Source organism: Aplosporella prunicola (assembly GCF_010093885.1).
Source record: "Aplosporella prunicola CBS 121167 unplaced genomic scaffold K452scaffold_30, whole genome shotgun sequence".
Lineage (NCBI taxonomy): Eukaryota > Fungi > Ascomycota > Dothideomycetes > Botryosphaeriales > Aplosporellaceae > Aplosporella > Aplosporella prunicola.
This window is the reverse complement of record NW_022983558.1, coordinates 97645-108678: the sequence shown is the minus strand read 5'-3', so window position 1 is coordinate 108678 and position 11034 is coordinate 97645. Positions and strand designations below refer to the sequence as shown.

The window sequence follows — 11034 nt, the reverse complement described above, 5'->3', positions numbered from 1 at the left end:
GTCACAGAACCACTGTTGAGAAGAGTTCGTCCTTGTGAGCGACCACCTTGCAGATATTACTGGTTGTTCACTGGTAGGCCAAATCTGTATTCTTGACGCGTCAGGACGAAAAACTAACGTTAAACGCTTAGATAGCAACAACTTCTGTTGTCGCGGGTCGCCGAATGTAAACGAAAGCCCAACATTGTTCGGTAATCTTTGGAGCCAACTGTCTACACATCGGGGACTTCACCTGCCTCCAATACCGGACGCGAAAAGCAAACGGATACACACATAATGGGGAACAATCCTATCGAACGCCGACGATACAACCGTCGCCACTTCTCTGGAAATCCAAAGTCTCGGACGAGAGAAAGAGTAGTTCGTACGCCTTCGTGGCGTAATACGTCTTCGTCCGCAATACCAGATGCCAAGAGAATGCGATTTATCCGTAAGGCGAAAGCAATGAAGCCTACCCGACACACGCATTTGAGCTTAGCAAATGAACTTGAAGAATACGGCAGCTCTTTGTACGAGGATCGAGAGGGCATTGGCAGGGAAAGCCAAGAATGGTGTCAAAAACTCTTACAATCACCCCAAGGCATCCCTAATGATACGGTGCTCAGTGACGGTGACCGTATCCGGCACACACTGGGTTATCTCCAATACGGGAATGAAAATAGGATCATCCGAACCATCGGCCAATATATTGTGCCTTTGGAAGAAGCCCAATACCAAGCTCCATGGTCGGACTACCTCATTGGAAAAACAGACCAGCGTTGGTCCGACTGCATTCCCGTGGTGTCCAAGCGTCCACAGCCTGACTGCTCTGTCGGATTTAAGCGACAAGCCTTTACCAGAGGCCAATTCCAAGCACTGCAGCTCCAGAAAGAATCTCCCTTCAGAGTTACCAACAACATGTTCTTCCCGTTTCTGACGTGCGAAGTCAAAAGCGCAAACACAGCGTTTGAGGACGCTGACCGCCAGAATGCGAACAACATGACTGTAGCCGTTGCGGCTCTCGTTGAGCTTTACAGGCGCGCTGGGCGCGAGAGTGAGATCGACCACGAAATACTTGCTTTCTCGGTCTCCCACAACCACAAGCATGTCAGCATATACGGCCACTATCCTGTTATCCAGGGGCAAGAAACCAAATTCTACCGCAAGCTCATTGTTGACTACAGCTTGGCAGATCCAAAAATTTGTGATACTTGGACGGCCTATCGGTTCACAAAAAATGTCTATGATATCTGGGTGCCGGAGCATCTTAAACGAATCAGTTCTGCTATTGACGACTTGTTGCTGGAAACCTGTTTCGAGTCAGAACTGGAAGAGCTCGCATCATCCCCAAATTCCTGTATCATTCCAATCTCGCGGTCAAGCTCCGAAGACGTTTCTGGATGATTTCACGAAAATAACGCTGGAACTTTAATGGCTCTGATGTTTTGGTTTTTCGAGATATTGGCCTTGCTCCAGAGGACTGAATCATTGTTGCTCGAACGGTTACTAGGACGTCGCTTGCTGTCTAAAATATGGGCTCGTATAGAAGCGCAGTTCCCTATTCAAATTCAGGATTGGGAGAAGGCTTTTATAATGGAAAACCCCCATAAAAATCTCTTATAGTAGTCTACTGGCTTCTAAGTTGCATCATAGTCAGGCATAACAGTGACGACACAAGTTATAAGAGATACCAACTTTTGGCTAAAGCAGATTCCGTCATGATTTTGCCCACTTTCTTTTATATATGGCAAGGCGACGCACAAACCTCTTGTTTTAATCCCTTGCTTTACGGTTTTACCTCAAAGCCTACTACGGGATCAAAGACAATGCCTTGGTTAGTGTTGGATTGAATGGTTGAAACCGTGCGAGTGAAGAGAGAACGCGGCTTGATTTTGAAAGAGTGTCTGGCAGCGAGCTTTATATACATGAAGAGGTGGAGCAGTCATGTGCTCGCTTATAGAAAGTAACAGGGTGTTGAGACAACGAAAAAGCAAGGTGAATATAAAGAATAATGCATGAAGAAATGTGGTCTGATAGTCTAACAGTTAGTATTGGGCTGCGGCCATAGCAGTGATGCATCGCCGCGCGGCATTACTGAAAAGCCGGCCTGTAAGATTCCGTAGGAGTAACTACCAAATGTGGTGTGCGGATGCCGAATTTTTGAGTTCGGTATCCTTTGTTGACCAAGCGAATGGTTCTTCTATCCTTTTTGTATCCGTAGATCTCAGGCTGATACCTAAGCCTTTCCTCAGAAATTCTTTCGTAAGAGCATATTAGAGTACAGAAAAGTAATCCTACGTAGTATTGACGCAAACAGTCAATTTTCCAGCACTCCGATAGATTTATCCGCACCGAGCACACTTTTTCCATCAACTCCCCACTGAACGACTTTTCCATCTCTTCCCCACCTTCTGCGGTCCCTGAGTTTGAAACCAACAAGCAATCATCATGTCAAGCTTTTCTAACAAACGACAGAGAATTTCAACAAGCCCTGACCATCGCCAAGGGCAGGCTTCCGGTAGGAACCCGAGGATCTAGTACACGCACCCGCCCCGTAGCGATAGCTACATGAAATTCGTGGAGCCAGCGCGACAACGCGCTGTCATTGGAAACTTTAGGGAAATATACTAGGGGTGAAAGGATGAGATTGAGAGAAGTGCTGGTCCCTTTGGCAGTATATCGTCCCAATGGTAAGAGATAAAGTTTGCCCTGGACTTCTGGAAGGATGTCGGCTGTGAGCTGTGCATCGCCTATCGGCATTACGGTGCGGTAGAAGGCCACATGCTAGAAACATGCGAATTGTGGCCCGAATCCGAGCGCGCACGAAAGCTATTACGGCAACTGCAGGAATCTGGATTGGACGAGGTACTAAACCATGAGGATAACCTCGAGCAAGACCCCTGTAACCTATACAGTCTACCCTTCTACGACTACCTTTAGCCAAAACATTAGGGACGTCTTCCAACTCATCGTGGGCAACCGGGTTGTTTAAATATCGAAGTGGCTCGGCGAGCTGTTACTGCACTCCTGGTTTTTGAGGGTGGTATCCTAGTGGACGCTCTTCAACACACCGATGCAACGTGGACCCGAACCGAAAGTGTTGTGGATCTCAAAGTATGGATGAGCCGCCAACGACGAACGGACTGTGGCTTTGTTCCAGGATTTTTCTACGCGCTCTTCCTCATGGACTGTTTACATCGGCGGTTACTGACTAACTACAGATATCGTGTTGAGCTCCGCCCGCGAGCCATAGCAGGAGAAGAAAGAGCAGTACGTCGTCAAGATGATCGGGTGTATCCCTTGGCTCAACGCGAGAAGGAAGACATGACATCGGTGTCGAGGCGACTCAACACGATAGACGGTAGATTGGATCTCGGCGGGGAGAGTGAAGAATCGGAGGATCTAGAGACGGAGAGCCTGGAACAAATGATGAGGCTACGACTTTTGAATGACAGAAGTGAAGCTGTCAATCGCCTCGACAATGTCCAGCAGCTGCTGCTACGATGGAGAAACAAGTGCACAGTATGTTGGGTGGCATCAAGACCAGCACATCACGGCCTTCGTGGTTGTACAGATCGCCTTGGGTGCCATGCGTACAAAGAGGTGTTGGAAATAGAACGGGCCATCTACTTTGCGAGAGAACTAGTATGCTACCGGTGTGGCGTCCCAAAAATCATCTGCGACCAGTGGGTGGAGTCAAACGCCGTCGACAAAAATTTCAAGCGGTCCACGATCTTAAAAGGTTGTGCTTTCCCCGGCCTTGTGCTGGAGACAATGTACGGCATCAAGCAAGCGCGAAAGGACGTTTGGGAGAGGTGGTTAGAGCGCCTCGTTAGCAAAGACATCTTGCACACCAACCCCGATGGCTCATGCAAAGAACGTCGAGAGCCTCTGGTCCAACATTTATGTCAAGAGGCGAAGGAGGAACAAGTAGGACGAGAGCTTTCCCAGCTTGGATCGATTAACCTAGTGTGGGAGTTTGAGTGAATTGCAAAGGAGGTAGACAGTTAGCAGGTGATTTCTAGCGTAGATTTTTCAAAGTTGGTACAAACATGTTTTATGCAGCTAACTTCGTTGGGTGACACTGATTATTATCTTATTATCTTGATCATCAGACTGACTATCAGACTGATTATCAGACTGATCAGTAGACTCGGCACATTGCCCACAACAGCAAGCAGTCGCTGCCATGGCACCTTGCCGATTATTAAACTTATTCTGTCTACCGTGCGCGATATCTCCTCCGAGCCAGTATAGTCATGTCGCGCTAAGCACGTCGTTGCTGGCTCCTATTACTCATCGCCTCGGCGCTCGTCGCATTGCCATATTTGTACGTGCGACCGAAGGCGCTCGTCCCATCCGTGTTAGGAGGGCTAGAAGTAGCAGTGCGGCATCGAGGGGGCAGAGAGTTGTGCGGCGTGCAGGATCAGACCGGCGACGGTAACGGTAGAGGCTCGGCCTCAGCTTCGATGTTGGAGGATAAGTAGTGCTCAAGATTCGCTTGACGGTGGTGGCAGAGGTAGTGTCGCTGCTGGTTGAAATGAACTTTCGTGGCGTGGTTGATGGTGCTGTTCAGATGCGTCGTTGTCAGACGACGCGCCGCGCGATCTGGAGGCGTGACGTCATGGCCGATGTTCTGCCGGCGCGTGCCGGGCAGCAACGCGTGAAGAAGCTCAACCTTCGTCCAGCCCGCCACTCAATCTGCCTCGTGCGTGGAACTGCGATATTGCCTTCATATCTTTCACCTTCGCCTTTACTCACTACGAGTATTCTTTCATCGATCACAACACCATGCTTTCTGCTCAAGTCCAAGAGACGTGAAGCCATCGTCACTCTGTCATCACTCGAGCTGTTTAAGCTTTGCAACTTACGCCCAGAATTTAAATTGCAATTCCGATACATCTTTATGCGCAGTCAAAGTTCTCACTGAAGTCTAGTTGTCAAGGCGTTCATTGTCTGTCCTCCCACCTCGTTGCTCGCCTCTACGGCACCGCCTCTACCCCAGCCTTACCGTCCGCCTTCAACACGCACACTCGCCTTCAGCAACATATTCGCCGATGCAGAAGAGGGGACACATAACATATATGATGGAGCAGAACATTGGGAACCGATACAGCGGGCTGTGATGGAAGATGAAGAGCTCGCACACGCCCTTGGCTGACTACGGCTGCGCTGCTTGGAGGCGCCGAAACGGCACGGACCGCTACCGAAGCTTGCAACTGTGCGCTACCGGCCAAATGTCGACGGCGGCGTCGATCGTGGCCGTTGCTTGGCCGATTGCCGGCAAGATGGACCGAGACGTTTTGCCGCACACCCGGAAACGCCGTCTGCCGCTAGTAGGTACTTCTACTGCCATGGCTACCGTCTTTTGGTCTGCTGCACTCTTGTTTCCGTCGACCGCAGAGAATTGCGACAGAGCGTTTCGGTTTTGTGCCGAGCATGTCGAGATCATATACAAGCGTAGAGGTAAAAGGAAAAAGAACGTCAACAAGAGAACATCGTTGGCGCTCCACGGTCAATGGACCAAGCAAAAACTTCACCTGTCCCCGCCTTGTTCGCGCCTTTCGATGCAACACTACGACTGGTCTTCAGGAAAGCAAAAAACAAAACATACAACAGCTGGGATTCGCTAGTGGTCACCCACCTAACTACTAATCAGCCGGTTCACAGCTTATATTTGGCAAAGCGGACGGGATGCCTAGTTCTCTATGACCTATGGTCGTATGTGCTAAATAATTCTGCTTGGTGCGCTTACGACACAAGCTTATTGTGACGCCAGAAGGTACGAACGCCTTTGAGATGCGGAAACTGCTTGGAGGCCGACGTCGATATGGCTTGAGTGGTGCTTCACAACGCTCCAATGTCTAGCGAGCCCGTTGCAAATTGGTTCAGGTTGTCGTTGCCAATTACCACTGCCCGCTGTGTAGACGAAGTTGGCGCAGGAGGCTGCTGGGGTGTGTCCCGCTTTTCTAATTACGTCCTGTCCACGCCGTCTTATCGCATTGATAACGAGGTCGCTCGAAACATTCTCACCTTCATCACCCCGCACGCCGTCGGGCTGTGTATCCCGGCTTATCGTTAGTGTTAAGATAGCTTAATCTCACCTCATTACCGATCCTCACGCCGTCGGCAATCATTCAGAAGCCAATGTTGATGCCTGAGGAATCCGCTATCGCAGCTGCCATCATGTTATGTGAGATAAAGCCCTCAGGTGCGTGTCTCTCTCGTTCCTCTGGAATAATCACTCGTCGCAAACATGGATGTTGCTCCTCCATTGAGCCAGGCCTATGGCTATGGCATCGTCGTCGGTCTCGGTTTTCTCTTCTCGCTGGGAATGATTCTCACCACATGGATTCTCAAGAAATATCAAGGTGAGGAACAGACTAGTGAGATGTTCAGCACTGCCGGGCGCACTGTCAAGTCTGGTCTTGTGTCATCCGCCGTTGTCTCCTCGTGGACATGGGCTGCCACGCTACTGCAGTCCTCGGGAGTTGCATACCGCTATGGTGTCTCTGGTCCCTTCTGGGTAATTCCCATTTCCTTATCAAAGGGAATCCCTTGTTGACGCTTTCTAGTACGCATCCGGTGCCGCTGTCCAGATCCTTCTTTTCTCAACCCTTGCCATCGAGCTCAAACGTCGGGCTCCGAATGCCCATACCTTTCTCGAAGTCATCCGAGCTCGCTATGGACCAAAAACACATGCCGTATAGTACGCATCTAGCCCTTGATGTTACAAATCACTGTTAATTTAATCTCTCAGCATTATCTTTGGCCTTATGACCAACATCCTCGTCACCGCTATGCTCCTTACTGGCGGTTCCGCCGTGGTTTTCAGCTTGACGGGAATGCACCCCGTAGCCGGCTGTTTTTTGCTGCCCTTGGGAGTCATCCTATACACCTTGTTCGGTGGTATAAAAGCCACTTTCCTTACTGATTATGTACACACGGTCGTCATCCTCGTCATCATATTCCTCTTCGCCTTTTCCGCTTACGCTACCGGTGACGTTCTCGGCTCTCCAAGCCGTGTCTACGACCTCCTCATCGAAGCTTCTGCTGCCCATCCAGTCGAAGGAAACGCCAATGGCAGCTATCTGACCATGCGTTCCAAGGATGGAATCATCTTCTTCGTCATCAACATCGTCGGCAACTTCGGCACCGTCTTCTGTGACAACGGCTACTACAACAAAGCCATCGCCGCCCACCCGGTATCAGCTCTACCAGGCTATATCATGGGCGGCCTCTCTTGGTTCGCCATCCCCTGGCTCTGCTCCACAACAATGGGCCTTGCAGCTCTCGCAACCGAGTCTTTCCCGTCCTTCCCCACCTACCCATCTCGCATGGCTTCCGACGATGTCACCGCCGGCCTCGTGCTCCCTTACGCCGCCGTCGCCATCCTCGGCTCAGGCGGCGCCATTGCCACCCTCATCCTCATCTTCATGGCCGTCACCTCCGCCACCTCCGCCGAGCTGATCGCCGTGTCCGGCATCTCGACTTACGACATCTACCAGACCTACATCAACCCACTCGCCACCGGCCGCGCCCTCATCTTCGCCGCCCACAGCTCCGTCATCGCTTTCGGCCTCGCCATGGCAGCTTTCTCCACCGGCCTCTACTACGCCGGCATCTCCATGGGCTACCTCTACCTTCTCATGGGTGTCATCGTCTCCTCGGCCGTCCTCCCCGCCTCGCTCACCCTCCTCTGGCGCAAGCAGAACCGTGCCGCCGCGACCCTGTCTCCGCTGCTCGGCCTGGCAACCAGCCTGGTCGCCTGGCTCGTGACAGCGAAGGCGCAGTACGGTAGTCTTACAGTTGAGAGCACTGGCGCGAACGACCCAATGCTCGCCGGTAACGTGGCTGCCCTGCTGTCGCCTGCTGTCTACGTCCCTGTCCTCACCTTCCTGCTCGGGCCGGACGACTACGACTGGGCGTCGATGCGCTGCGGCATCCGCAAAGCCGATGACGACACCGACGCGAGCGACTCCGATCCGGAAAAGAAACTGGCTGCCATCACTGCGGATGCAGACGCTGCTGCTGCTGCTATCGCCACCGCCGCTGATGATGACGACGAGCAACGGTTACTGCTGCGCGCGTCGGCTATCGCAAAGTGGACCACGGTGGCCATGGCACTGGCGTTTTTGGTTCTCTGGCCGATGCCGCTGTACGGCTCTGGGTATGTCTTCAGCAAGCGCTTCTTTACCGGCTGGGTTGTTGTGGGCTTTGTCTGGCTAGGCTGCAGTGCTGCTTGCGTTGGCGTTTTCCCGCTGTGGCAGGGGCGAGGGTCGATTGCGAGGATGGCGGAGAGGGTGGTCAGGGATGTGGTTAGGTTTGGGGGAGCGGGTAAAGTGTCTGGTTCTCTGTGACTTATGGTTTATGTGCTACGAAATAGTAAATGCTGTGCTTACCTATAGCAGCTCGGTGGCTATAACAAGTAATGATGCCTTTTTAGAGCCCCGAAGGATTGACATTTCAATGCAAGAGGGCAAATGCTAAACTTTCCTTTCAGCTCCCCGACTTTCAAAATATACTAACCACGGCGTTTTACAGCTGCTACTGTTGCTCCCTCCCCCGGCGCTAATTTTTTCTCTTCCCAAAGGTCACTTATTTTAAGTATCGCAGACACAAGTGCAAGGTTGTTCAAAATCCGAGGCGGAATGGAAGTAATGTGCACTCAAATTTCCAACTATCATACAAGGACTTAGTATCCGTTGTCCAAGAAGCCCTGCTGTAAGCCTATCTCTATAACATCATATCTACTCTTCAGCCTCTGTTGAAGTGTACGCAGTTTATATTGCTTTTTCTGTGGCTTAGTCATTTAGCACAGGGTATAAGAGGACTCCGCCTACCGGGCTCCTAACAAGATCATGTCACTCATTACTATCAATTAAAACCCCATTCATTGCAACAGTTATGAGCCCGGAAATGCGTTTGATGCCTTCTGCTATCTAAGCGCATATCTACAAAACAATACTGACGTCTTGAGGCATCCAAGCGTCGTCTGCACTCCTCGCTATTGAGGACACGTTTCCAGTCACACACTATCCAATAAGCAACACTTTGCTATTATCCATCAGCATTATTATTAATTATCAAGCTGAGTACTCTTTGCATCAAATACACGAATTCGGCTAGCGCTGATATTCTTAAGTTACCGTAGAAGTACCGTACCGACTCGCTGGCACGGTCGTATAAAATACTAAGTCGGTCCGACAACGCTATATAATTACGATAGCTTCCTCTAAGCTAATTATCGTCCTTAAATCCTTATACGAGTGGGAGGAATGGTACTTTATTATCTAATCACGGGCAAAGAAGGCCAACGTCTTTAAGTTTATCGATCTAACCTAACCGACTCTTCCTGAATAACTAAAGAAGCTACCGAGGCTATTAGCCCCGGAAAACGACAGCTCTGCAGCTGAGCTTTTAGCTAAGAAGCTAGAATACGACTTCTATAAGGAGGATAGGAAAGAGTATAATCGTAATGTTAAGGATATTAACGATATCTCTTCGCTTATCGAGGATTCGATTAGCTTCTCTCTACAGCTACTGCTACGGAACCTAGCGGATGCGCACCCGTATAATTAACTACGTGTACTATAGGCTCGGCTACAGCCCTTACGCGATACATAACAAGACCTTCTACTAAACTAGTTAAGGCAACTGGAGAAGCCGCCAACTAATTAGAATGTCGATAGATAGCTTGCCTAATAGGAAGAGACTATCCTTAAAGCTCGAGCAGTCGACCTACCTAACGTTAGTAGTAAACAAGGCCTTAGGTTATTCCTTAGACCTCTCCTCTAGTATGACTCGCAGTACGCGGCTCTAATCTATTAAAGGCTTATTAACGAAGGGTCTCCCTATAATAAGGATGTAATAGACCTTATCTCTAAGTATCGTAGATATATACAGCAGCTACGAGCGGTTACTGATCCTAAGATAACTCGGTCTACCTTCGCCGTCTTATTAAAGGGATAATAGCAGTCTAATAAACTACCACCTTGCCTATGCGGCTACAACTACTAGTATACTTAGTATTACTACCTAAATACTAAAGCTCGCCCTACCGGTTAGAAACCAAATAAGAAAGTTTAGAAGTAAGTCTAGAAGGCGCTCAGCAATCCAACAACAAAGGATAATATAGAAAGGGCTATCGCTAGATCGAAGAGTATAAACAAGTATAGATCGTAAGAAACCTTAACGGGCGAAAAAGATAAGGACGATAGCGGAACAGCAACCTCCTTTATAGCTGCTGTTATCGCAATATCTTTTACAGCCTAAGGACTAACGCGACCTACTACTCTTAACCTCTTATAGATTACGGACACGGGTACTACCTATTACGTCTATAATAGATTTATAAGTAAGCGTTTCACCAAAATACGTAGTGCAGGCCTAGAGGATTTCATTCTTAGCGGGAACAGCGTCGTTCCGGTAGAATTATTCGGTACTATTACTATAGAGGCAAGCAGGAACAATAAGCGTAAGCCTATTATTTTAAGGGAGGTAGTATATATCCCTTCCTTTATAGGCAACCTTATCTCAATTAGCAAGGTAAACGAGAAAGATATCCACATAGACACTAGACGAATATACCTCTATAATAAGAGGGATAATAGTATTATCTATAACCTCACCTTCGCAGAGGGACATTTCTTCGCGGAATGCTATTCTACTAATACTACCTCGGCTCTAATTACTACTACCTTAACTACCCGCAACCTCCCTGCGGAGTAGTAGTACTCTATCTTCGTATATATAGGCTCGAATACTATTTAAGCTTTACCTAACGCCGTATCTAGTATAAGTCTAAGTAGTAAGAACCTACCTATCTACTACGATATCTGCGCTAAAACTAAGGCTTATCAACAAATCTCCCGAACTACTAGTAATCACGAGGAAATATCCTTAGCTCTATTCTTTCAGGTCTCTCTAGACCTTATCTAAATAACTCTAGCTTTCAACCATTACGAGTAGATAACGCACCTTAATTACGTATCTACTAAATACGTCCTCGCTAAAACTTATATTACTAAATCCGACTATAATATAATCGTCCTA

General features: G+C 49.1%; 3 protein-coding genes across 3 annotated transcripts, besides 1 other annotated feature; all 3 read left to right on the top strand.

Annotated features, from left to right (window-relative positions):
• Window positions 1–417: 417 nt before the first annotated feature.
• K452DRAFT_329262 (uncharacterized protein) lies at window positions 418–1383 on the top strand (the record flags this gene model as incomplete). Its single annotated transcript, XM_033545043.1, has 1 exon — window positions 418–1383. The coding sequence occupies one exon, from the start codon at window positions 418–420 to the stop codon at window positions 1381–1383; it is 966 nt and encodes a 321-aa protein (XP_033393096.1).
• Window positions 1384–3019: 1636 nt separating this feature from the next.
• K452DRAFT_361918 (uncharacterized protein) lies at window positions 3020–3966 on the top strand (the record flags this gene model as incomplete). Its single annotated transcript, XM_033546459.1, has 1 exon — window positions 3020–3966. The coding sequence occupies exon 1, from the start codon at window positions 3100–3102 to the stop codon at window positions 3964–3966; it is 867 nt and encodes a 288-aa protein (XP_033393095.1). The 5' UTR covers window positions 3020–3099.
• A 1531-nt stretch (window positions 3967–5497) lies between these two features.
• Window positions 5498–5752: a sequence feature (Protein overlapping with rRNA (K452DRAFT_235871, KAF2137378.1) was converted to a misc_feature.).
• Window positions 5753–6218: 466 nt separating this feature from the next.
• Window positions 6219–8711, top strand: K452DRAFT_321803 (uncharacterized protein). The gene is made up of 3 exons (XM_033544433.1): window positions 6219–6505; window positions 6555–6688; window positions 6740–8711. Exons 1-3 carry the CDS (start codon window positions 6236–6238, stop codon window positions 8337–8339), a joined length of 2004 nt encoding a protein of 667 aa, XP_033393094.1. The 5' UTR covers window positions 6219–6235; the 3' UTR covers window positions 8340–8711.
• Window positions 8712–11034: the final 2323 nt, after the last annotated feature.